At 31.5% G+C, this 26,094-nt stretch overlaps 3 protein-coding genes across 7 annotated transcripts; all 3 read left to right on the forward strand.

Moving 5' to 3' along the window:
• The first annotated feature begins 302 nt into the window (after positions 1 to 302).
• Positions 303 to 4,058, forward strand: LOC110649622 (uncharacterized). Of its 2 annotated transcripts, none has more exons than XM_058130321.1 (5): positions 303 to 966; positions 1,807 to 1,856; positions 2,130 to 2,207; positions 2,540 to 3,152; positions 3,290 to 4,058. In XM_058130321.1, the coding sequence occupies exons 1-5, from the start codon at positions 814 to 816 to the stop codon at positions 3,818 to 3,820; spliced, it is 1,425 nt and encodes a 474-aa protein (XP_057986304.1). In that variant the 5' UTR covers positions 303 to 813; the 3' UTR covers positions 3,821 to 4,058. The 2 variants fall into 2 exon arrangements, with proteins under 2 accessions (XP_057986304.1, XP_057986305.1); XM_058130322.1 differs by having other exon boundaries at positions 811 to 947.
• Positions 4,059 to 14,408: 10,350 nt separating this feature from the next.
• LOC110649620 (uncharacterized) lies at positions 14,409 to 23,235 on the forward strand. Of its 4 annotated transcripts, none has more exons than XM_021804281.2 (16): positions 14,410 to 14,681; positions 15,790 to 15,873; positions 15,995 to 16,102; positions 17,128 to 17,163; positions 17,463 to 17,573; positions 17,790 to 17,873; positions 17,954 to 18,072; positions 18,593 to 18,694; positions 19,265 to 19,381; positions 19,506 to 19,571; positions 19,998 to 20,064; positions 20,462 to 20,515; positions 20,778 to 20,873; positions 20,992 to 21,018; positions 21,155 to 21,190; positions 22,581 to 23,235. In XM_021804281.2, the coding sequence occupies exons 2-16, from the start codon at positions 15,826 to 15,828 to the stop codon at positions 22,992 to 22,994; spliced, it is 1,485 nt and encodes a 494-aa protein (XP_021659973.2). In that variant the 5' UTR covers positions 14,410 to 14,681; positions 15,790 to 15,825; the 3' UTR covers positions 22,995 to 23,235. The 4 variants fall into 4 exon arrangements, with proteins under 4 accessions (XP_057986306.1, XP_021659974.2, XP_021659973.2 ...); XM_021804284.2 differs by lacking the exon at positions 22,581 to 23,235 and adding an exon at positions 21,665 to 22,154; XM_058130323.1 differs by lacking the exon at positions 20,778 to 20,873 and having other exon boundaries at positions 14,409 to 14,681.
• Positions 23,236 to 24,809: 1,574 nt separating this feature from the next.
• On the forward strand, positions 24,810 to 25,391 carry LOC110649618 (secretory carrier-associated membrane protein 1). The gene has a single exon (XM_021804279.2). The coding sequence runs from the start codon at positions 24,810 to 24,812 to the stop codon at positions 25,389 to 25,391; it is 582 nt and encodes a 193-aa protein (XP_021659971.2).
• The last annotated feature ends 703 nt before the right edge of the window (positions 25,392 to 26,094 follow it).

Below are 26,094 nucleotides of genomic sequence, written 5' to 3' on the forward strand. Positions count from 1 at the left end.
ATTAGAGAAATTAATGTCTATATTGAAGAAAGTGAAAGACAACTAAAAAGAGAGAGAAAAGTTACCTAGAAAGACCAGGCCAGTCATCACCCACAATATTACCAAAAACCAAACCAAGAGCGGCTAAGGATTCCCTCTCCTATTCCATCTCTTCATCTAATGACACTTTTATCCTCTTTCATACCCTCAAATACACTGTTTTCAACCAGGGACAGAATCGTCATTCCACAATAAAGTTGATACATAATCGAAGATAAAGACCAAATCCTGTTTGCAGAGGGAAGAAGAACAAGTATATATATATATATATATATATATATATATATCTTTGTTTCTTCAAAAGAATTTTAAATTTCGCTTGAAAAGCCCATGTTTTCCCATTAATAACATTCCCAATTCCCTATCTTTCTTTGTAACCAAACAGAACCCATCTCTCTTCATTCTAGTATTATCTGTTTCTTCTCTTCTTTTTTTCTCTATAAACGAAGAAGAATCTGTCAACCCCGTGTCGTACGCAATTATAATTTTCTGTGATTTTTTTTTTTATATCCTACCCAACAAAAACCAAAATTATATAATACCAAAAGAAAACCCCACCTGTTTTTTTTCCCTCGAAACCGCCTTTTTCTTTCGTTCAATACCCAGAAGGCGGTTTTTGGTTGTTTGCTTTTACCCTTTGGTTCCATTCGCCGTTCCTCTTCATTCGTTTCCTGCAAACTCTAAAGTGAGCCAGGGGTGCGTAGGATTAGTAGGTGGAGGAGGAGGTGGTGTGGTGGAGGAATCATAGCTAGGCGTACACGTGGACGGTGAGAGATGATGAGCGCGGAGGTGGTGGCAGTGAGGTGGGGCACATGGGAGAAATTATTGTTGGGTGGAGCCGTGGTCCGGCATGGTACCCGAGATTGGGATTTGGTTGCCGCTGAGCTTCGAGCCCGAACCGTTTGCCCGTATAATTTCACACCTGAGGTTATTTATTTTATTTAATTAATTTTTTAATAAAAAAATGAATTTTATTGCTGTTTTTATTATTAAAAAAATTCCGTACGGACATGGCATGATGATTGGATGGCTGGTTTTTTCTTTTGTCCTTTTTGACCTTTGTTTTGTAGATTTGTGTCATCATGGGGCATAAAATGTCGAATATACCCTCATTATTTGAGGACAAATTTGGAAATACACTTTCTTATTTTCTTGGTGGCATTTAATTATTATTAAAAAAAAAAACTTAGTCCTCTTTGGTTGGAAACTAGCAAGAAAGTGACGTAGGATGTCTTGACTTTGCGCAGGTCAATCACCTTCCTGGCTTACAAGCTAAGTTAGAAATGTTATTCAACTAATGATTATAATAATAATTAAATATATAAAAATAAATTATTTTTTAATAAAAAATAATAATATATTATTGTGTGAAGGGGGTTAGGATTTCGAGGGGGGGGGGGGGGGGGGGGGGTTAGAAGGTCTTCCATCTCGTCCCGCACAATGTCATGTCGGGATGGGATCGAAGAAAACTGATCGGGTGTGGCCAGGTCGGATAGGATCAGGAACTTTTGCCATCCCTGCCTTAGGAAATGATTAATAATGTACCTTTTCGATTTCGGTTGATTAGGCTCACACTGAAGTTCAAACTTCATAGATACATTCATTGCTGATTTAGCCTTTGTTTAAATCAGGTCTATTACCGGATACTCTTCTTTTACTAGCGTGTAAAATCTAATGCTGCTTGAATTTGCTGTTATATAATGCTATGTGTATGTATGCATGTATGTTTGGCAATCCAAGTATAATGAAACAGTATCCCAATTTCAGGTATGTAAAGCCAAGTATGAGGACTTGCAACAGCTTTATTCTGGATCCACGTAAGTATATATATATATATATATATATATATATATATATATATATATATATATTTTGGTAATACAAATTATAGTTTTCATCCAAATTCTGTTGTATTTAAATGGTGAACTTGCAGCTTGATTAGGGTTCTTAAGTTTCAATATCCTTGTTTTACCTTTTGTTTTAAATGGTTTAACTTTAAGCAAAATTAATGTATATCTTTGCATATATTTCAATGATTAAATTCCTAAATCAAGTGGCTTATCAATTACTTAATTTTATATATTCCTCAGAACTCTGTTTGAAGAGCTGCGAAAGCAGCGAATGGCTGAGTTAAGGCGAGCTTTGGAAGTATCTGAAGGCTCAATTGGGTCAGTAAGCTGTCCTTGTTCGATTTCTAGACTTTTTATGAACTCACAATGCTATGTTAAGATCAAAAGACATTCAGTTAGTGTCCTAAAGTGAAAACTGTGGTGCTCCCAAACCTTTCTGCTGAGGTTCTTAAAAGATGGTAGTAATATCTATTCACAACTCTCAAGTGCCATCAGTGGACAAATGATACTATCATCTGGATAGATCTAATGGATTTCTTTAACTTCCTTTTGCTATTCTGGAAATTTGTTCTATGTTTGGAAGGGAATCTTGCAGTCTGCAGCTCTGAATTGTGCATTGTTCTAACCATTTACACACTTGTCTATTTCAGGTCACTGGAGTCAAAGCTTGAAATTCTCAAGTCTGAGAGGATAAATGACAGCAATGTTGGTTATGACTCCAGCCAGACTGAATCACTTGTACCATTTCAGAAATTTGATGGAGTTGAATCTTCCAGTAAAGAGACATCAAAAGGTGGACTATCGGCAGGGAGTTTCACTCAGGAAAACAGGACAAATTGGTCCCCTGAATGTCAAATGCCAGCTTCTGCATCAGTTGAAGATGCTGAAACAAAGCCAGAAGTTCCATCGTCTCCTAAACAAGAGAGAGTTTCAAACATAGGGAATCTTGCAGATGCCATTTTTATTGGACAGGGATGGGGTATAAGGAGAAGGAGAGGGAAGAGAAAGAGGAAAGATTGTAGTAAGGATTTCAAGGAAGGGAGTGTTGGAGAGAGTGCTTATTGGGGGTCAACTGATGTTTTATCAGCTACGCGATGTAAAGAGAATTCAACCAGCTGCTCTGGTCAAATTGGCAGATACATTTGTATTGATGATAAAAGCAAAGGTTCAAGCAAGGATGGACTCACTAATCTCATGGAAATATTTGATTCTATTGCAGAGAATAAATGTGCCACTGTCTTTCGTCGACGGCTTGATAGCCAGGTATAGATGCTAGTCTACCTTCTGAAGTTGGCTGCTTGCCACTGTTGTATTGTGCCCTGGCATGATATATTTATTGCTACAAGAGAATCCTTTGTATGAATCAGCTGACTTGTGCAGTTTTTTAATTCTTGTAACAGAAGAGGAGAAGATACAAGAAAATGATTTTGCAGCATATGGATTTTGATACATTAAGGTCAAGAATTGTAGATCACTCCATTGTATCGGTTAAAGAAGTCTTCAGAGATCTGCTGCTAATTGCTAACAATGCCCTTGTCTTTTATTCCAAGACTACACGCGAATACAAGTCTGCATTACTTCTCAGACACATTGTCACAAAAAATTTGCGACAGCATTTGAAGGATTATATCAGCAAGACTACTATTACACTCCTCTCTACCACACCACCAATACTTGATCCTCCTGTGAAACCCCACAGTCCTCGGCCAGGTAATCACAAACAGTTAGGAACGGTGTCCAAGTCTGGCAACACAATTGCAAAGACTACAAATGCAGCTAAAAAACCAAGTAATGTACATTCTCTTCCATCAGCGGAGTTCATAACTTGGACAAAGAAAGGATCCGGCCGTCCAAGAAAAGCTGGGCCTGGATGCACTACCCATCAACCTGGAAATCTACTAAAAGGAATACAAGGAACTGTGGCTAGGTGACAATGTTGTACACTGTTGTTGTTCTTCTGCCAACATTTTGAAGCACTTTTAGTCGATGTAACAACTCTGGTATAATATAATTTTAACACTCACAGCAAATAGAGAGAGGAATATTGCGTGAACAAAATTAATGTGTAGTTGTAAATTGATTGCGGCTTTGATGGTTTGGCTGATTGCTTTAGCAATTAGAGACCTCGTTTATTATCTATTAAATGGAAATATGTCTCACTTGTCAAAATGGCTGACAATAGCATCTATTTTTACCCTAATTGTGAAAACTTTTTAAAATTTTTGTATCGATAATTGGTGTATCCTAATTCAAAATTTAGGAAATTCTTATCTAGATTAAGTCGATGGTGGACTTAAGATATAAACACATGGGATCTATGGTTTTACTATGCATATTAATGAATTCTTTTGGTTAAAGACAGAAGAAGAAATATAATAGGCTTATTGACCTGTGTAGGATATGGTCAACCTCTGAGGTTTGTAAATTCACATATTCCTTGGCACAATTCCTTGCAAAATTATATAACAGTCATTGTTATTAGAGTAAATAATCAGGATACAACATATATAAGGTTAACAAAATTGAAAAAATGTGTAACGTTGGAGACATTTATGGAAAATCTTGTTGATCATCTTCTAATACTTTTTCAACTATAGCTTTCAAAATGTAATGAGGAGGTTTGTAATGGTTCTAGGTTCACAATTAATTTTTTTTTTTTTTTTTTTTTAGTTCAATTGCTTTTCCACTGGTCATTTTACTTGGTATTTATGAGTCTAATTTCTTATATGTTATGTTATTATAATCATTTTAGGAATATTTAAGTGTTAAAATTCTTGTATTGAAAAAAAGATAAAAAGTAATAGCCATCGTATAAGTGGAACAATGGCAGAGTTATAATTTTTAGTCAGTAGGCGTAAATTTTTTTTTAATTTATTAAATATTTTACAGAAAAAATTTTTTTTTACTCTAAATAAATAAATATATATATATATATATTTTAATAAAATATAATTATATTAAAATTTTGATTTATTATATTTTATCTTGAAATGAAATGTACAATATTCAATTATATCATTCATTATGGCCTTGTGAAAATTTGACAAAAAATAGTTATATATATATATATATATATATATATATATTCTTTAATTATATATTAAATATAAATATTAGTAATTATAATCAATAAAAATAAATAAATAATTTATCATTTTAAATATGAACTTTTTTTTTAAATTTCAACTCCTACACTATAATTAAGCATTTGTATCAATGTAATAATCTCATTAGAAGATTTTTAAGTTATTTATTTAATAAATAACTAAATAATTATAATATTTTTGATATATTTTAGATTAAATTTTTAGTAATCCCATACATCAGAGTAAGGAGAAAAATTTCAATGAAAACATTGAAAAATTTTCAATAGAGGCACCAAGAAGCGAAATATATATCTATATAAAAGAAAATCTTAATAAAAATTAAAAAGACTTCAGAAATTCTAGTGGGCCAATTGCCCTTACTAGCAAAGCCTTGACTCCGTCCTTGATTGGGAATGATTTTATAGTTACATTGCTTTAAATCTTGATTTACATGTGATATCAAATCCATAAATTTATTCTTTCACAAATTCTATTAAGAGAGATTCTCTCCAGTCTTCCTAAACCTGTAACAAATGGTGTTAGGGGTGTGTAAACGGTCGGTTCGATTTCAAATCAAACCGAACCGATAAAACTTAAAATCAAAAATTAAAAATTTTAAAAATCGAATCAAATCAATTAATAAGAGAAAATCGAACCGAATTAAACGATAAATATCGGTTCGGTTCGGTTTTAAATCGATTAAACTGAAATTTATAAATTGAGCATTTGATTTTTAACTGGGTTCGGTTCGATTTTAAATCGATCAAACCTAAATCTTGGGATTCGGTTCGGTTTTCTTTGATTTTCTTGATATATATATATATATTAATAATTTCGGTTCGATTCATTTTTTTTTTATTTTTTTATGAAAATAACCAAACCAAACTGATTAACCGAAATTATTAAAAATTATAAATCGAACCGAACCGATTGAATTTATAACCGAACCAATTGGACCGAATTGACTCAGTTCGATTCGATTTTTCGGTTTAAACAGAAAATTGCTCTTCCCTAAATGGTGTAGCACGAGTTTTTATGTTTTATGGGTTATGACTGAGGAGTAATTGTTGTAATCTTATAAAAAGGAGTTTGTCTTCTAATGGTGGATGTAACAACCAGACAAAAAAAAAAAAAAGATGGGACTTTGGCGTGTGACAGTGGATTTCCATTGTCACTGTCATCTTTTTATAAAAAAAAAAAATTAAAAAAAATCGGGAGGAGGACCCCCCCCAAAAAAATTTCTCTTCTCTCCTCTCTTACCCTCTCTTCTTCTTCTTTCCTTCTCCGGTGACAGGCTAGCGACCTTCCAAGCGGCTCCCCACTAGGCTGGCGACCCTCCAGCGACGGCCAGAACCACCAGAAACGGCGTCAAGAGAGGGAGAAGAGAGAGAAAACGCACGCACAGTGGGCAGCAGCTTTCCGGCGCGATTCTGACTTCATCCGACGTCCGATCGAGGCGATTCAGGTGGCGTTGAAAAGCTTGTTCCGAGAGCTTTCTTTTGATACCAATTTTGCAGCAAATGGAGGTCGGATGAGTGAGATATGGAAGAGAGAAGTTTCGGGTTTTTCAAGCTTTTTCGTCAGATCTAGGACGATCCGACCGTTGGATCGATGATCCGAGACCACATATGGACTGAGGAAGAGGGGAGGAATATGATGGTATGATCAGATCCGGCAAATATCATCGGCGGTCGGCGGCCGGTCACCGTGCGCGGTGGTTCCGGCGGTGGCTCCGGTGGGCTTTGGAGATGATTCAACTTTCATATACTTCTTCATAAATTTTTGGAATTTTTGAGACACAGATAAACTTCGGGTAAGATTATTTTCATTATTTTTCTGTCTGTGGAGCATAAATACAGTGTTTCTTAAACAGGAAAAATTGGAGAAAAAATTCTAAGAAAAATATATAATGAAAGTAAAATTATTTGGAGATATTCTATGGTGTTTGTTGAATTTTTGAGTGATTGTAGAGTATTTTTAAAAAATATAGATGGATTTTAGTTAGATTTTTAACATATGGGCATATAAGATTATTTGAAATTAAGATATTTAAATTTTATATGATTGGTTTTGAGTATTGCTTGGGTTGAAGGGCCCAGGAGGGGCCATATAATGATAATGAGATATGAGTTGAATTTAGAAGTGTTATTTGAGCCTTTTTGCAGATTGAGTAGGTTCCAGGTATAGGGAAAACTCTGTCCGATTTTCGGCATGAATTAGGCTGTCTATTGCTTCTTTAGAGTTTTATCTTAAATTAGTACTAATAAATTTATAATTTAATTATTAGGTGATCGAGGTTAGCTATTTTTCTGCATCCATCAGCCACAATAGTCATCGGTGTACTGTGAGTAAAATATTAAGTTTAATTATAATTTCACTATTATTATATGTTCAAGCATGCCCATGCATCACTTATATGTATATATCTATGTAGTTAAACTCTAGGCATGTTTTATGTTGCATTCACAACTGTTAAAGTATCATGTATGTTGTTGTGGTAATTTGGAGCAGTGTACGTGCATTGGCGTGCGTGTGATGTGGTGTTGGCTATGGACAGGACGGGTAGACACGGCTTGAGATCTTCGCTAGGACTCGGTCCTTCGGAGGTAGTCACGGCTTGAGTTCTTCGCTGGGACCCCGATTTGGTTTATTAAGCGAAAGTCCGGTTTAAGTTCTTCGCTGGCACATGTTAGATTTAAGAGAGCTGTATAGGGGATCAGCTCCCATATATTATGATTGATATTACTGGGTGTGTGAGTGCTCCAAATTATCTTTTTGATGTTATGATGTGAAATTATTGCTGGTGTTGCATTTCACTCTACAGGGTGTATTAGTTTTAGATAGTTATAGAGATTATGGTTAAAATTGATATTTTACTCTCTGAGTCGAACGCTCAGTCCTGTTCACCATATTTTTCCAGGCTACAAGAGGAGACATTTTTCAGAATAACCTATCCCTTTCCTCTCAGGTTATGAAAAGATTACTTAATTGTATTATTATTCTCCAAATTTGTAATTTAGAACTCCGCATGTACTAGTACTAGTATTAATCTTGTCAGGGACTGCGTGAATTTAAGTTTTTGTATTAATAAATGAAAAATTTTTATGAGTTTTAAATAGTTTGTAAATGATGTAACAGGGTTGAGCTGGGCTCCCCTAATTTCAGTTTCTGATAATTACTGGATTAAGTTGGCCCGAAATGAAATTATAACAGTTTGATTTAAATTATTTTATATGCATATTGGGTCTAAATTGTAGGCCTGGTTATGGATTTGAGAACAGTAAGGCTTACTACGGGCCTCGGAGGCTTTATGCCGGCCCAGATCCTAATGCCGGTCCGGCCCATAAATTGTGTCGTGACAGTGGATGTGTATTAATTTACTTAAATTAAGGATGATAGTACTTATGGGTGACTTAGAGCCGAATGAGTAGTGACCAACACATATTACTCCTCTTTTTTTTTTTTTAATTAAAAAAAGAAGTGTTATGGATAAAATTATAATTTTCATAGTGCTTCCACTAATGCTAGTGCATGTTGAACTCAGTTTCTTTGATATTGACTAACATCTAATGATATTGAAGATAAGTTGGAGGTTACTAAGTCCAACCAAAGCTTCACCAGCCTCCTATCCTATCCTTCCACGGAAGGGAAGAAGAGTGCCAACTAAACCCACTCAAATCCCATCAAGTGAGAGGGAGGAAAAGACTCCAAATGTGGAGAAAAATACAAAATTGTATAGAGATATATATGAAAATATAAAGGGGTGTCCTCTATGGTTTTATTTTACTTCATTTTATATTTATTCTACCTATTTCACAATTAAATTAAATTTTAATAATTAAACTATTGATAATTATTTATAGCTTAAGACTGACTTTGCCAATTAAAGAATAGTCTAATTTTTTTTTTTTTTATTTTTGTTTTACATTAGGTATATGGGTTACTGCTTATATTTTAAATAAATGAAAACAAAACCAATCATCATGTGTTTGACAATACAACAATCAATAATCCCATCAAATGAAAGGGTGGAAATTGTGGCATACACACAAATTGATTTTGGTTCTTGAAGCTTGATAGTTAAATATGGACAAAGAATAAAGAATACATGAAAATGTTGAAGCTAAATGCTAAGATATCAAGTGTCCCTTAAGCTATTTCTTTTTGCTAAATTGTCTTTTCAGGCAATACCCATTTATTCATGACAATGTTTGATTTCAGCTCACCATCCATATTCATGAATAATGCTCTTATTGGTTAACGCCTGAATTGGGACAGGTTCAACCTGCAGAATTTAGAAAAAAAAAATGGAATAGATTTTTTTTTTTTTTTTTTGTAAATTTAATCTTTGTTCTTAATTATATCATTTTGAATGCTTAAAATTTTCAATTTAAATACATTCAAGACTTATTTAAATTAAAATGTTTTGATTGTGATTCAATAGCATATAATTGCTTCTTGATAAGAAAAATAACATATAATTACAAAAAATAACAAAACAAAGTTTATGTTTTTATATGACCATTCGTATCTCATATTAAACTTTTAGTATAATAGTAAATATTAGATACTGTAATTGGTATCAGAACTGAAATTATGAATTCAAATTCCTGGCAGGTAACGGATGGATTGTTGACAATGAATTAAGATAGCTTAATGGACCAGCATCCTGCTCAGATTCTTTCAACCCATGATATTTGAATTGTTATGCCATCAAAAATTAAAGTTTCGCTTTTATTAATAATTTAAGTTTTTAGCATGATGATAAACTTCTTGCTCCCTTGTTTTCAAAAGGCGGCTGTTGGCCTTACTAGACTAGCAGCAACCTTTCCCTCTTTTATTCTTGTTTTTTCTTCTAATTAATAAAGGAATTCTTTAATATCCATAAATTTTTTCATGGATTTGTTTAGCTTTTTCACACTTTGGTGGAGATTCGTTTTTATCTTCTGGGTGGAATTTCACATCTTTCAAAAAGAGTTATTAGGTTCTTGAGAAATCTTTGCCTTAGCTTGATAGACAAGTTGGTTTTCAAGTAATCATGAATTTTAAGGTGAGTTTTTCCAATGCCACCAGTTTATAGACAATGAAGAATATTTGGTCCAATTTTTTTTAAGGTTCAAATTACTTTAATTTTATTAAAATATTAAACAAATTGAATTAAAATTTAATAAATAAATCAATATAATTAAACCAACATTTTTTTTATTATTCAGTTTAAATGAATTAACAAAAAAATATAGTTTATATATTATTTCACATTAATTTCTCAATTATTGTAAAAAATAAAAATGTTATAAATAAAAATATAATCATAATTATTTATTAATAATAAAAATTATAATTAATATTTGTTAATTAAAAATTTTGATTGTTTTGTTCAATTTGGTTAATATTTCAAATGTAATTGAACTAATAATTACAAAAATTATAAGTATTAATAACTGAAGTAAATCAATAATTAAATTACTCTTTATCAAAATAAAAGAATTTAATTGATTTAATTTGATTTTTCAGATTATAACTCAATAATGGATGCTTTAGGCATCATGCTTATATGAAATTGTAATTTTTATTTTATTATTAAAATTTTTTATAAAAGTAGGAGATGAATGAAAGTTTTAATAGCAAGTTTATTTTTTATAAAATAAGGACCCTTTAATTTAATTGTTAGAGAATAATTAATTATAGATAAAAATCTTATTATATATATATGTGTACGTCCGCGCACATAAGAGCAGGGTAAATTTGAACCGCTTAATTATTATTATTATTTTTAATTCCTAACATGATTGAAAGATGACCAAACACTTTATATTGTGTGTTAATGGAAAGAAAATAAAAAAAAATTAAAAGAAAATTAATTTTATTTCTCACTCTATTTATATTTGATTAAGAAGAAAGTAAAAAAGAAAGAAAATTTTAAAAATCAAATAAATGTTATATTTCACTTTATTTTTTTTTTCAAATTGATAGAAAAGTGAGAGAAAAATATTTTAAATTACAAAAATATCCATACATTTCTTAGATTCTTTTTGACCTCATTGGCTCAATCTCTTGGTTTCACTTTTACTAGGCTCTCAATAGCATCATAACAAAATTTAACACTAAAAAAAAGGATTAATTTCACTCACATTCTATGACTTTGAGGTTATTTCATCATCTTCAACTTTAATTTATAAGGTAAAAATTCTCAAATTTTAATTTAAAACCATTCAAAGTCCTTTTGGCTAGTAAGAATTGAATACTTTGGCCATAAGCTGATCTTATCTAGATATTAGACATAATAAAAAATATTTCTCTTTTTGTTACTTAAAAGAGAATAGTCTCTACAACTTAGAAAATGCATGAAATGTGAAACGATCCAACCAATGGGCTATTATCAGTGTTAGGGATCAGGTCAGCTTAAGACTGCCGGAATTCGTAGTAAGCTTAAAATTTGTAAAATATACACATATTTCTATATTTCGCCATCTAAGTATTATCCAAACCATTGCACTTTAGTCTTTTCACACATACTTAGACATTCATAACATAAAAGTGATTCATAAATTGAACCTTAACATACATAAGCACTAAAGCGTAATGGTTTAACGTATATACTCCCAAAGGAGTTGACATAAATATAGACATCATTGCTCATACTAAAAAGATTATATACTTCAATTTTCTATTATCACCAGTACAATACTATCCATTCACATATTACATGTCCATCTATCCATACATTATATATAAAAAAAAGCTCTAAAGTTATCCCTGATGCTCTCTCTCCATAGAATTCTTCTAATCTTAAAAACCTGCATCTGAGTATTAGGGGAAAGAGGTAAGCTTACACAAGTTCAGTGAGTAAACTAATCAACATTATTTATATTATTCATTTCATACACATGCAATGCATCATTCGAATGGGTTTTGCACATTACAAATATTTCACGTAAGATGAATTTGTCACCAGTAACTCATCAAATCCAAAGTGCTCGGCTCTTACAGAGACTTCTCAGGACTTTTGCTTAAAACATGAAATGTATCATGCACCCGAAATAACTTAGAGATCTCCCTTGACGGGATATCGTAAAGATCTCCCCATAAGATTTATTTATGAATCCATAAGATACATAATATAACATAGTTATAAATATGGGAGAGTCAGTACATGGTGATAGAAAAATTTGAGAGAAATAATTTCATTCATCAAAAATAAGAGGAGAACAAATGACAGGGAGAAAAATATATTTTTTTATATCTAAAGCATGTTTAGATCAATTTTTTTGTGACGTAATTAATATAATCTGATTAAAAAAATCTTTAAATGACTTAAATTAAAATTTAAGTATTTTCATAATATAAATTAAAACTAATAAATGATAATAAAATAACTCTCAAAATTAAAATTAGTCACTATTAACGAAATTAAAACCCACAAGAACTAATAAAAGTGAATTTAAATGAAAAATCTCCATCTTGCACCAGCTCTCCACAATGAATTGAGAAGATGCCAAGGGATTTATGTACTCAAGGCTTTGCAATTTTGTCAGCGAAAGTGATAGGAGAGGAAATAAAAAATTATAAAAAAATAAATAAATATAAGATTAAAGGGAAAAAAAAGGTCATAGTTAAGGTAATAAAAGTACTAATTTGGAGTTGTTCTAAACAGAAGCTTTTCGATATCCTAATAGTTGTCTGAAAAACTTTGTTCAACATTCACTAAATCTTACTTTAATAATAATAATAATAATAATAATTAAAATTTATTTTCACAATAAAATATATAAATTAAATTAAAACAAAAAATTAAATAAATAAGCTAGTTAAATATTTTCGATAAAAAATATCAATTTATTGTATCCACATTAAAATAAAAATTTGAAATAATTTTATGAATAAAACCATAATTGATTAATGAATCACGGTAAATATGAGTTTAATTTTTATTTTTTGGGAATAATAGCTAGTGAGACGAACATAAGGTTTAATATACTTTTAAGATAATCTTTAAGATTAAATTTTTTATTTAGAAAATTAAATCCAAAATCTGTTGAAATTGCAGAAAAAAAAGTTATAATTAAAGGTGTATGATTGATTAAATATTAAAAATGAAAGATTAAAAAATAGGGAATTTTTTTAATGAGAAAATCATAGTATTAAACTCGACTTGGAACTTCATTTGACTTAAGGATAGAATTGATGGGTTACTGAATGAATCAGTGAATCATTAAAAAAAAATTAATTAAATATATATTAATAAACATTACACAATTAATTTAAATAAATAAATTTAATGAATTCATTTTGTTTTAAGAATAAGCTTCCGGTATTTATTAGGTTATATTTTATATTATTTTAATAATATTTTTAAATTTTATATGAAAATAATAAAAATATTCAAATTTTAAATTGTTAGATATATTTTATTTTCAACTTTTATAAATAATATATGAAATCAAAATATAACTAAAAAACATCTCATTTATTGGTTTTATATAAATTTAAACTTTAAATGTTAAAATCATTTATATTTTTTTAAAATTTTAATTTAAAAATTATAATTAACTAGATCAATTAATCATTAGATTAATTGATTCACTGGTTCACTGGATGAACCTATCGACCGTCCAGTTTTATATCAATGGAAAAAAACAATTATAAAAGGAAGGTAGGTGCCATTCCCTAAGTTCCCAACAACCTTGCATGCAAGGCACGTCTTGGATACAACCCCAGTCTTCTGCTGGGGCAAATCTCTGACTCCTGTTATGTGTTTCTTCTTTATTTTTTCCATTCTTGTAATCTTAGCAGGTGTAGAAGTACAAAGGACCACCCATCACTCTTCGTGACTCACGAACCCTGGCAAATATTTTTCTTTTGTTAATTAATAAAATAATAATCATGTTGTCGCATGCACGCCTACGCTTAACTACTTTGAATTTTGGAACCAACGCCACAACCTCCCCCAGCTGCATTAACAAAATCTTGAAAAGAAGGGAAAGAAAACATCCACCCATGTTGAAAATTGCTTGGTTTTTGAGCACTTGTTCTTCTGAGGTCAAATGCCCACTTAAATACAATTAATGCAGCTTAATTAGCTTCGATATATAATATATTATTTGTAATAATGGTTGCCACCAAGTGGCTTTAGCCACCAACTCATTTGGTGGGTGAACGTCTTCTCCTTCTGCATTATTTTGCTGCCTTACTAAGTGCCATTTGATAATCAACTATAGGAGTGGTTGAGTTTTGTTAACTAAATTTTTATAAATATAAAATTACATTTTTAATTGTTTATTAAATATAAAATACAATATCTTCTTCCGTTATAAACAAAGGAGAGAAGAAAATAATAATTAATAATAATTTATTTATAAACTTAAAAATTTAAAATTAAAATAAATAAATAAATAAATATATATATATATATACACGCGCGCGCACGCATTAATTAAACTCCTAAGCCTAAATAGTCCAACGTAAACGTGGCGCTTCCTACATTTTCGTCTTTCGACTCTCTCTTCTCCTTCTTCTTGTCTCTCTCCTACAAAGTCTCTCACTTTGATTATCTTCTGTCCCTATGTCTGTGTGATTCTGCCAATCCACGGGTGGTAGCCACCGAAACTAAATCCGAAACGCGTTTGTTTTCCTTTTCATCACAGCGAGCTAGCTGCCTGAGCTCAAGCTATGACCTTTTAGTTTGTATTATACATCCATTTTGAAGGTTGGACATCTTCTTTTATTTGTGTTTCTAGATATTGAATGCGATTTTGCTTTGTTAGATTGGTTCTCTCTGAAGATCCGATACTCTGTACTTGTTATTACTGTTTTTAAAATTCTTTTGTTTGTTTCCAATTTTAGAATGCTCTTGTTTATGTTCGGAAAAGAAGCTTGATTGCTTTATTAAATTTGGCGCGATTATAAATTTTTCCTTCTTTTTTGTTTGTGACATTCACTTTTCAAATCGAGGAGCAATTGCTGTTTCTGGATATTAGATCTATGGGCGAAGTTAAAATTTTATATCTTTGTGTTTTGTTACTTTGTATGGATTATCGAACCTGAAGAAAGTCTATTTCTTTCTATTTTTTGAAAAGAATTAATACAAAATGAGTTTAGTGTTTGTTTCATTTTGCGGGAAAATGTTGGGTGTTTACTCGCTGGGTTATTTATTGATTTATTTATTTATTTTTGTTTTGGGGAATTTTAGTCGAAAAAGATCCTTTTTTTTTTTTTAAAGCTTCAATCGGTTTAATGTGTTGTATGTTGTGAATTTAAATTTGAAAATCTGTTTACTGGTAGCCTAATGACTAAAGCGGGGGATCTCTGTCTGCATTGCACCGACACTTCACACTTGCATGCGCCTAAACACGCTTAAATGACCAAATGTTTAGTCAATATTTTCCTCTTTGAGGGATTGCTTGAAATTTCTTCTTTTCTGCTAATAGCCTCCGATCAGGGTTTCAGTGAAAGCTTATGTTCATAAATGGATAAATAATTCATTAATAGTTCAAAAATGGGCAAATTTTATATTGAGAATGGGATGGTGAGTATCTGGGTTTGCTAATCACAAGTTACTTGTAAACTTACGCAACCAGGTTTATTTTGTTTTTATTTGCAATTTTATTTTAAGGGAATTATTACAACTTGGAACTAAAATAACATGCAAAATGAAAACTGCATTTACATTTATTTCTAGTATAGGACATCATTATCTACAAAAAATCAAAATGCAAACTTTTATATAAATTTCAAATTGGAAAATGAAGTACTTACTATATTTTTGATTGGAATTTCCTTTGATATTGTCTCAACTTATTATGTATCATATGCAGTTTGTTATGAGAAGATTATAAAACCCCTGGGTGTCTATGATGTCATTCAAACCATCTCTGAAAAGGAATGCCTTCTTTGATGGGGTATGGTCTACTGTCTTATGTGTAATTGTAAAACTGGAAGCAGCTGCAAATATGGGGCTTCTTTAAATTCTGTCTTCCCTTCTATCCTTGATAATTATCTGACGGTATGATCCTGGTGTAGGGAAAATGTGGATTAAAAATGAAGCAGCTGCCATTTATGGGAGTTTTATTTACAGTGATGTTGTTCATTGTGTATAGAACTACAATTTATCAATATCAGCATACACAGGTACATGAATCCCTTCGCATCTCTAGATATTGTAACTTAAAAAGGAACAACTGGGCACACAAATCTTCTGCTGGTTGCCTTCTAGTGGTCAATTCGTGGATTATTTACTCTGTGTTATTTATTTATTATTTTATTATTATACTTCGCCTAATGAATTCCAACAATGGTACTATTGGTTGAAGTAATTTTCAAATTATAATGTACGTTATCTGTATCCATACTGTTATTCATGTCAGTTTAAGTAATTCATCCTTCATCGTGTAACATTTATAAGCTTATAGTGATGGAAATTGCTTAAGGGAAAAAAGTATCACATCAACTGAGTATGAGAAAATTAAAGGGCATAAAAGTTCAAGGAAAACCAGACCAAAATGGCCTAAGCCATTTTGGTGATGGGGAGTCCAATTTCAAACCCAGTTCTGCATAGAGACCTGCCTGTTTGATGATCCACATTCCTGATCCCTTGATTTCCAACATATAATACTAATCAGTTAATTGTCCATTTACAACATCTCTACTGATGGATTTAGTTTCTGTAGAAAATTATATGGGGTTGAGGCAACGCCGGCGATGTTGATCGGGGTCGAAACGGCCGGATGGCGGCCAAGGTCTCTCCTGAGCTGGGTGGTGAGAGCTGGGCGGTGAGAACAAATAGTCACCCTAGATAGATAACCTGGCTCTGATACCATGTAAAAAGAGATGATTCTCCTTAATTTCAATTAATCTGTACATGGGTATATATATATAATTGATTCCTATAATTGTGTTCTACTAATTAGGAAGAAATCCTAAATAAGAAATCTTAAATAGGAATACAGAATACAGAATATACAGAGAAATAATATAGTAATTGACTTTCCATAACAGTTTCATTGCTCAGAGCAGCTTCATTCTAGTATTATTTTCCAAAATAGGTTTAGCTCTTTGCACTGAATGGTGCTTCTTCAATTAACCTTGTTTTCCTTTGTTCTCATCTCCTGTTGGAAGATTGCTAATTTTTTCCCCAATTCTTGTACTGTTATCAGATGGAATCAAAATTGCACCCATTTGACACATTAAAGGTAATTATAGAAATACCATTTAAATTGCCAAATTATTGTTATTTTTTGGTAGGATATTCTCCTGTTTATCAAACTCATAGGAATTGAAACTAATGGGAAGTTACAACCTGGGGTCTTACTAATTATAAAAAAAAAAAGAAGTAAAATAAAGAGATAGAAGAAAAATGAGTTGTTGCATTTTATGGCTAATATATGAACTTTTAGAATTTAATTGGTTGATTTCCCATGCTTGAATGTGCTTGAATGCGCTTGATGAATGTTTGCTAATATTTTAAGGTGAATATGTTACTCTAATTTAGGAATCAGCTTTGGCTTCTGGATTGTTGGGTGGTTTACCTCTTGGTATCATACAAGCTAGTTCAGATTTGGAGTTAAAGCCTCTATGGTCATCAAGTAGTTCAAGGTCAAAGGTTGGTTTTTGGATCCCAGTATATTTTGGCATCAATTTAAGGTTTTAGTTCTTGATGCAATTTTTTTTTAATCATGTAGAAAACTTATGTTGATTAATAGAATAGCAGTTGACTCTAACGGTTTGAGTAACATTTGTTTGTTTGCTGGTCTTTGTGTTTTCAAATTGATCATTTGCTTCAGCATTATTCATCATTTGTTATGACAATCAAATCTAGGTTGACAATTCTAGCCATCGTAATTTGCTGGCTATTCCAGTTGGTATTAAGCAGAAGGATAATGTTGATGCTATTGTCCAAAAGGTATCCCATTTTGTCTTGTGTAATGTTACATATTTCACAATCAAACTTCTTTTTTTTTATCCTAATTTCATTGAATTCAGTTTCTTCCAGAGAATTTTACAGTTATTTTATTCCATTATGATGGCAATCTGGATGGGTGGTTCGATCTTGAATGGAGCAACAAGGCCATACACATAGTTGCTCAGAACCAAACAAAATGGTAAGGTTGACCTTGGTAATTGATTTAATATTTTACCTTTTTCTGCTGTTGTTGTGCGTTACTTGGACAGATTGTTTTTGTTGTTAATTTAATAGCAAATTGTACATCCGCAGAGAGATGAAGGATTTCATGTTCTAACTCATTTATCCCTTGGCTTTTGGTTATTTAAGCATGAAAGAGTTTAGATCTTGTCTAAGATGTTCATTTTTATTTACTCATGTTTCCAACCAGCTGAGAAAAATAAAAGCATTGAATTATCATTTAAAGTTAGCAGAAATGGGGTTTTGATTGCCTAATACTATTTTACCCCGTAGATGAATTTCATTTTATTGGATCCATATTCAACCTATGTCAATTCATATATGACTTGATGAAGGATCCTACTTTCCATTCCTCACAGCTACTATTTATTTTTGGGTTCATTTCTAAAGGTTCTTACAATTTGATAAACTAGCTCCTGTATTAACACTTCTTCAATTTTGGGTTTGGCTTTTCTTTCCCCCCCTTTTTCTGGTTTTAGGTGGTGTGCAAAACGCTTTCTGCATCCCGCTGTTGTGTCTATCTATGATTACATATTTCTATGGGATGAAGATTTAGGGGTTGAGAATTTTGATCCAGGAAGGTAAACTAATTTGCTTGTTGGACATCTACTGTGCAATATGTTCATATTGTTGACCTTTGAGAATGTTGTCTTTATTCTGGATTTCAGTAAATGTAATATTATTTTGAAGGTTTATAGTTGACTTTGACTCTATAGCATTGCTGGCCTAGGGTCTTCTCATTCCTCCTAAAGATTAGCATCATTCATATTCTAGATGATGTTATCTTCTCTACCTAGAGTGTTCAGGACAGAGATGCAAGCAATCATTTATAGTTGAATTGTTGATATATCAAGAATTTTGTTTGGCCTGCCTAGAATGATGTTCATTAAAACTGTTCCTCTCTGGACATCATCTTCCAAATTTTGGTTTTTTCTCATTTAATTATGTGAGGGTGCCTACACTGCTATTTTTCCTGCTCTCAACAGTCATGCAAGACCTCTACTTACAACCCTGTTTAATGTTTTATTTTACTTTCTCGATCACAATTTGCAATGTTAGAGGTTCTGTTTATTTGATCTCTAGTTATGCTTTATGAGGCTCATATTCTGTTTAGGAAAACAATTTGATTGACTAATAGGTTTTTCTACTAGATACTTGGAAATTGTAAAATCAGAAGGACTGGAGATATCTCAGCCAGCTTTAGACCCTAATTCGACTGACATACATCATAGAATTACCATACGGTCCAGAATGAAGAAGCTTCATAGGTAAGTGAGGTGGTTTTTTTTCTTTGAAATTGTTCTAAAAAGGCTTAGTTGAGTTGAGTTGAGTTGAGTTGTTCTAAAAATTACATGTCATTGCTTGTAATACTCACATGAAATGTCTTTGCAGAAGAGTCTATGACAGCAGAGGCAGTACTAAATGTTCTGATGTCAGTGAGGGGCCTCCATGCACTGGGTAAGTTAATTTAAGTCATCCTCTTTATTTTTTTTTTTAATTTAAAAAATTTTACATACCTACATGACTGGGTGCAGTATAATAGTAATTTAGACAATTTTTCTGCTCGAGCATTATTTTTTTACTTGCAATTTTTGCTGGTTACTATGGCCTTAGCTTTAAGTGCTTGTTTTCCTTTCCACTGCCATCAAGCTACTGATCACAGAGTAAGTATTGTATTGAAACTTACAAAAAAATGTTGAGTAATCTAATATTCTATGCCAAATATTGGGAAACTTTTTCACAATTTGACAAGCTACATCTTGAGTTAAACTCTATTATGGGGCTTCAACTCTTTGTGTCATCTGTTATTGACGGATATTCGATATTATTCTTTTATGGGTGCTAGTGGAATGCTAATTTATTATATATACGTTGCATCTGTAGATTTGTGGAAGGAATGGCTCCAGTATTTTCAAGATCTGCTTGGTATTGTGCTTGGCATCTTATACAGGTAAACATTAATTCTATTACTCAAGCCTACTTTTGATAATTATTTGAGGAGAATAAATATTTTATATATAATATTGTAATTATTTTGACTCAATATTTGAAGTAAGATTTTTGTCTAATCAGATTTTTTTTATAAGTTTACTTGAAGTAATATCTCATGATTTTAGATTTGACTCTAGTTGTAATTTTGAGTACTCTATGATAATGTAGATGATGTGATTGGTTGCTTGTATTTGCCATAATTGTAAAGCACATTTTGTAACCATTATGTTGACAGGTGAATCTCATATAATATTATCACCATGTTTTGTCCAGTGAACCTTTTTCTTTTTAAAATGTTGATAAGTTCATGTCTAAAGTCTAAACTACTGCTCTTTTTTTTTTTTTTTTTTTTTCAGAATGATCTAGTCCATGGATGGGGAGTGGATATGAAACTTGGATATTGTGCACAGGTAAGACATGACTGCTTTTTCTATTTTTAGTTTCCTAACCCTTCAGTTTCTCAATTGTGTAAGTGTTATTGTATCTGCATCAAGTTTGTCTTGTGATTAGTATAACACTATAGAAATTTAATTGAAACTATTTTAGTTGAATTTTTTTATACTTGATGACTTTGTTTTTCTTGTCTATTCCCTTCCTTTCATTTAGATTTATATGCGTTAATGTTGAAAACCATAATTATGAGTGTCTGGATAAATGTGGCATAACACACAGGGAGATCGCACAAAGAAGGTGGGAGTCGTTGATAGGGAGTACATTGTTCATCAGGGCATACAAACTTTGGGTGGGGGTGGACCTCCTGTAAAAAAAGTGAATGCAGTTTACTCACTTTCTTTTTTTTTTTTGAAAAAGAATGCTATATCTATTCATATACTTGAAATTTATGGTTTCTTATCTTGATTATTGTCTGTCTTCTCTTCTTTTGTAGACTTCACACAATGAAGAATTAACCAAGGTAAACTTTACTAACAATAGCCGATTCTTCTTTTCTTTTCTTTTCCCTTTTTCATATGAATTTTTTGACACTTATGGTCATTCTACAAGTTTCACCAATTTTCTTTTTCCCATATGTTTTCTTTCTTTATATTCAGAGACATGGTGCTTCACCCATGGATCCTCGAATGGAGGTGAGACTACCGATCCTCCAATTCATCATCATCATATTTAGTCTGACCATTTTATGTTTTTCTACCTTTTTACCGAGTCTAATTGCCTGGAATCTGGGATGACTTTATGGTTAATGCAGCGAGCCTAGTTAGATTGTTATGGTTTTATACACCTTGTATTTGATTATTACAAAATGATTTGAAACAAGGTTCAAGTGTCATTGGCTCCTTCTTTCCTTTGGTTGTTTTTGGGAGCATAGGCTTTGGTATCACTTGAATTATCAATTTACTGTCACAAATCATAGACTGTGGTTGGATTTGGACTTGAGCTGGATCGTGCCCTCAGTAATTTCATATGATGTTGCTTTGTCCATTTGAAATGAACTACCTTTAGGAATTATATACTGTGGACTTATCTTTTCTTTCCAAGGAAATATATATTACTGTTTCTTCCAATTTGATGGATTTGGTTGGTATTTTAAATGGACTAAGCAGATTAGAAGACAATCGACATGGGAGCTTCAAATCTTTAAGAAGCGGTGGAATGAAGCTGTAAAGGAGGACAAGCACTGGGTTGATCCCTTTAAAGGAAACCAAAAACACAACAAAAGACAATGGCACCACCACCACCACCACCACCACCACCACCACCAAGTTTAACCACTTAACTTAAAACAAGCAGATTGAACAATATACTTGTTTTGATTAGTTCAGCTTCATCAAAACATGCTATACACAGTGGTAACCATACTTGTAATCTAGTTTGTGTAGCCTTCATTTGGTGAGCATAATTATTTCATTAATTTGTTTTGTTCTTGCGATTCAGATTTTGTTCAGTGTATCTAGTTCGAGCTAATTTTCTCCTTGGCTTTTCATGCCTTTAAATTTGCATTGTAACCAAGTCTAAAGGTGTTCGAATACGTTATATATTAAGAAGAAGAATGGAAATTTTTTTGGGAAGAGAGCTTAAGTTATGCTCTGTGAAGTCCTTTTTGCCATTCTGCTCCGTGTTTACACAACTGCAGCAATAGTGAAACAGTAAATTACCTCTAGAGAGACTTTTCCCTTTGTCTGTTTTCTAGCATGGCCAATCGTTTTTAGATGAAATCCAAGAGGGCATAGGGAAGAAAAATTCAACAAGAAAGCTTTAATTTTCGTGCACTGAAATTCTTTCCTCTGCAGAATTTTCTTCTTTCAAATCTTTTTCCTGTCTGAAAACGTGTATGCATTTATGAGTTGCCCTGCATTTATGAGTTGCCCTGTTACCAAGTCAACCGCGTCTGTTTTTGCTGTTGTATTTGCTTTCTTGAATCTCCTTTCCTTCTCTCTGTATAAAGCTTTGCTCGATCTGTATCTATATTTTATTCAAAAATTGCTTTTCTCTGATCCTCTTTCTCTGCATATTTTTAAGCTTCTACGTTCTATGCCCATGACTGGCCATTACCGTAGTCTTATTCCTTTCTATGAGGTGATAAAAAATACCATTTCCGAAGAAATAGAAGATGACCCACAGACGCTGCAGAATTTTGCGTATGGGACATATTTGGGTCTCATTTTATGTCTCTCATGGAACCTCATAGCTGTTGCATCGTTATGGATTAAGGGTGGAGTAGAAAATTTATCTTTGTTCCTAGCCATTGCCTACTTGGTGCTTGGCATTCCAGCAGCATATGCCTCGTGGTATCGTACACTAAGTCTTGCTTTCAGAGAAGAAAACCCTTCGATTTCGATGCTTGATAGGTTTCTCTGGTTCTACTTATTCACTTTGGCTTCTGCGTATATGCTGCAGTTTCTCCTACTGCACAATCTCTCGCTGGCTTGCTGATTGCAATAAATGTTTATTCTGATCATAATTCGATTGGTATCTTGTACTTCATTGGTTTTGGGTTGTTCGTTCTTGAATTCTTGCTCAGCCTGTATGTTATGGCGAGTGTAAATCTATATAAACGTCGCTGTGAAGCTTTAACCTTTTTAGAGATGATTACTAACCATGTATAGCTCTTATCATCTCATTCAATCCTTTTAATGGAAAGAATAAAATGTTCCTGTATTCAATTCTCTTTTAACCTATCATTTATTTTGTTGGTTTTTGGTTGTAAAAGAATAAAGTGCAAGTAATTGGTTTAATTTCTTCTAGGGGTGAGCATTCGGTTTAAATTAAATGGAACTGAATCAAATCAAATCATGAAAATAGAATTATATATTTTAGAAATCGAATCGAACTGAAATGGATGAAAAATTTAATCGAATCGAATTGCTCTATTTCGGTTCGGTTTGGTTGAAACTAATCGATTTTATTTTTCATTATTTTTTAATTTAGACTTGATTTTCAAGTTACATGGTCTGATTTTAATCTTGGTTTGAACCTAATAACCATTAATTAATTAAATTAAACAATTTATAAGTATATAATTACATATAATTCATAAATTCTCCATAAAAATAAATCAATTCAAAAATCAATAAAATGATTTGGTTTGATATGGTTTAACTAATTTTTCTCTCTTTAAAACCGAATCAAACCTAAATAACTAAAATTTTTATAATATAAAATCGAACCAAATCAAATTATCGAATTAAGGTAATTCAATTCGATTTATTTAATTTGAACCGAATAATGCTCACCTTTAGTTTCTTCTGCAGAATCACAGAGCTAGCAAATTTCTGAAAGGGAGATATTATAAAAATCTTTTTTGTTTTTCAAAATTAAAAGGGACAGTTAAATAATTAAAAGATTATTATACTTTATGATCAAATATTTAAGATTTTAATTATTTTTGTTTATATTTTTTATTTTACACTTATCTTAATATTCTTATTAATAAATTACTAAATTTTTATGTAAAAAAGATTAACCCCTTTGTAATTTCTATTTCAACATGAAATTTCAAACTTTGCAGATAAAGTATTATTTTAGATATTATTTAAAAAATTATTTAAATAAAATTATTTTATTATTTTAATATTTTTATAATTAAAACATATTAAATTTAATTTTTAATACTATTTAAGTAACATATTTAAGAAACTTGTTGAATTTCGTTCATACTTTGACTAGCAATCATGTCTAACAAAAAAATTTAATAACTGAATTTATAAATTTATCCCGAAATTTTATAAAAAAAAATCTTCAATGATATATTTCATAAAGTATAATTAGAATATCTTTAAGGCTCCTATATTAAAGAACGTGAATTTAATCATGCTGATATATTTTAAATTATAAGAGTTGAGGTGTATCACAATATTACAAAAATTTAGACAGTGTCATAAGATGTTTTAAAAATTTAAGATTTTATAAAATTTTTTAATAAAATTAAATATGAGAAGGTGTATTGGGCATTAAATAATTTTCTCATACACGAAAATGCCCAATTCTCTGTAATTTCCTTTTTGTATTTTTCGCTTGGTATACTTTTCTAAAACGCGTGCCAGTTGACCGGTTAATGACCGCGTAAAATCCATCTCTTTTAGCAGCTCCTGCACTTCTGCATGGTTTCTTAGAATGTAGTTTCTTCTTTCCTTAGGCAGAATTTTTTTTTTCCCTTCATTTAAAGCTTTTAATTCCCTTTATCTGTATAATCAAAATTGCTCTCCTCTTTTCTCTGCATATTAATTTTCTCCCAAGTTAAATTCTCTCATGGCTGCCCATTACGATAATACAAGTCCCTTGAACAAAGCCAAAGTTCAACCCTTGCATAATGAATCAGAAGGTGAGCCGCAGAAGCTGCAGAATTTTGCATTCGGGGCATATTTGGGACTCGTTGTATGTCTTTCATGGAATCTCGTGGCTGTAACATGTTTATGGATTCTGGGAGGGGCAGAAAATATAACCTTGTTGCTCGCCATCGCCGTCTTGGTGCTTGGAGTTCCAGCAGCCTATGCATCATGGTATCGTACGCTTAGTCTTGCTTTTAGAGAAGAAGATAATGCGTCGAAGTTCCATGAGTTTTTACTGTTGTACCTTATCCACCTTGCCTTCTGCGTATTTGCTTCAATAAATACTCCGGGAAAATATCTCACTGGCATCCAGAGTGCAATGGATGTTTATTTAGATAATCATAATTTGATGATTGGGATCTTCTACTTGATCGGTTCTGTGCTTTTCTATCTTGAATTCTGGCTCAGCTTCTGGGTTATGATGCGTGTACAAGCTTATTACCGTCACCGTCAAGGTGGTTTAGCATCGGTCGATCAAGATTTAACTCTTCCAAGCTTGTAATTAATTTTTTCTTTTATTTTAGGATGATTGTGATTCTGTATACTTCTTTTATATACGAAATCTTGTTAAAATAAATCCACCATGTGATTCTGTGCACTTTGATCCAAGCAAAAGATCAGTAATTAAATTGATGGGCCAAAGCTTTCTTCCTTTTGTATTTTGGGCCTCTGAATTTATCTTAAATTGATGGTCCCATAACTTAAATTCTCTCATGGCTGCCCATTGCAATAATATTATTCCCTTAAACAAAATTTTAGAGATTAAATTATCAATAAAATAAAATTTTATAAAATAAATACTTAATAAAATAAAACCTCAAGAATTAAATTATTTTCAATTTGTAAATTATTTTGCTACAATTAACAAAATTTTAATGAAATTATAACAGTAAGAATTGAATTGCAAGTTTATTAAAATATTAAGGGACTGAATTACTTAGTTTTAGAACTATAGGAATTAAATTATAGGTTTAATCAAATCTTATACATTAAATTATAATTATCTTAATTATTGTAAATTTTTTTTAAATCATTTTGACCACAAGAAATTTATAATATACTATGGAGCACAATAAAATAGATTAAATTTATATATATATATATACTATTTACGCTTGATATAAAATATCGAAGGATCGGTCTCTTATACACGTACTAAGATCTTAATCATCATAATTTTTTTATTAATTTTTTAAATAAAATAA

The sequence above is a fragment of the Hevea brasiliensis genome, chromosome 11 (assembly GCF_030052815.1).
Source record: "Hevea brasiliensis isolate MT/VB/25A 57/8 chromosome 11, ASM3005281v1, whole genome shotgun sequence".
Classification (NCBI taxonomy): Eukaryota; Viridiplantae; Streptophyta; class Magnoliopsida; order Malpighiales; family Euphorbiaceae; genus Hevea; species Hevea brasiliensis.

Coding starts and splice junctions, on each gene's coding strand:
- LOC110649622 (XM_058130321.1), top strand. CDS start 814: ATGATGAGCGCGGAGGTGGTGGCAGTGAGGTGGGGCACATGGGAGAAA. Junction 1,857..2,129: donor CAGCTTTATTCTGGATCCAC/GTAAGTATATAT, acceptor TATATTCCTCAG/AACTCTGTTTGAAGAGCTGC. Junction 2,208..2,539: donor GTATCTGAAGGCTCAATTGG/GTCAGTAAGCTG, acceptor TGTCTATTTCAG/GTCACTGGAGTCAAAGCTTG.
- LOC110649620 (XM_021804281.2), top strand. CDS start 15,826: ATGATGTCATTCAAACCATCTCTGAAAAGGAATGCCTTCTTTGATGGG. Junction 17,574..17,789: donor CAAGTAGTTCAAGGTCAAAG/GTTGGTTTTTGG, acceptor AATCAAATCTAG/GTTGACAATTCTAGCCATCG. Junction 19,572..19,997: donor GAGGGGCCTCCATGCACTGG/GTAAGTTAATTT, acceptor TTGCATCTGTAG/ATTTGTGGAAGGAATGGCTC.
- LOC110649618 (XM_021804279.2), top strand. CDS start 24,810: ATGGCTGCCCATTACGATAATACAAGTCCCTTGAACAAAGCCAAAGTT.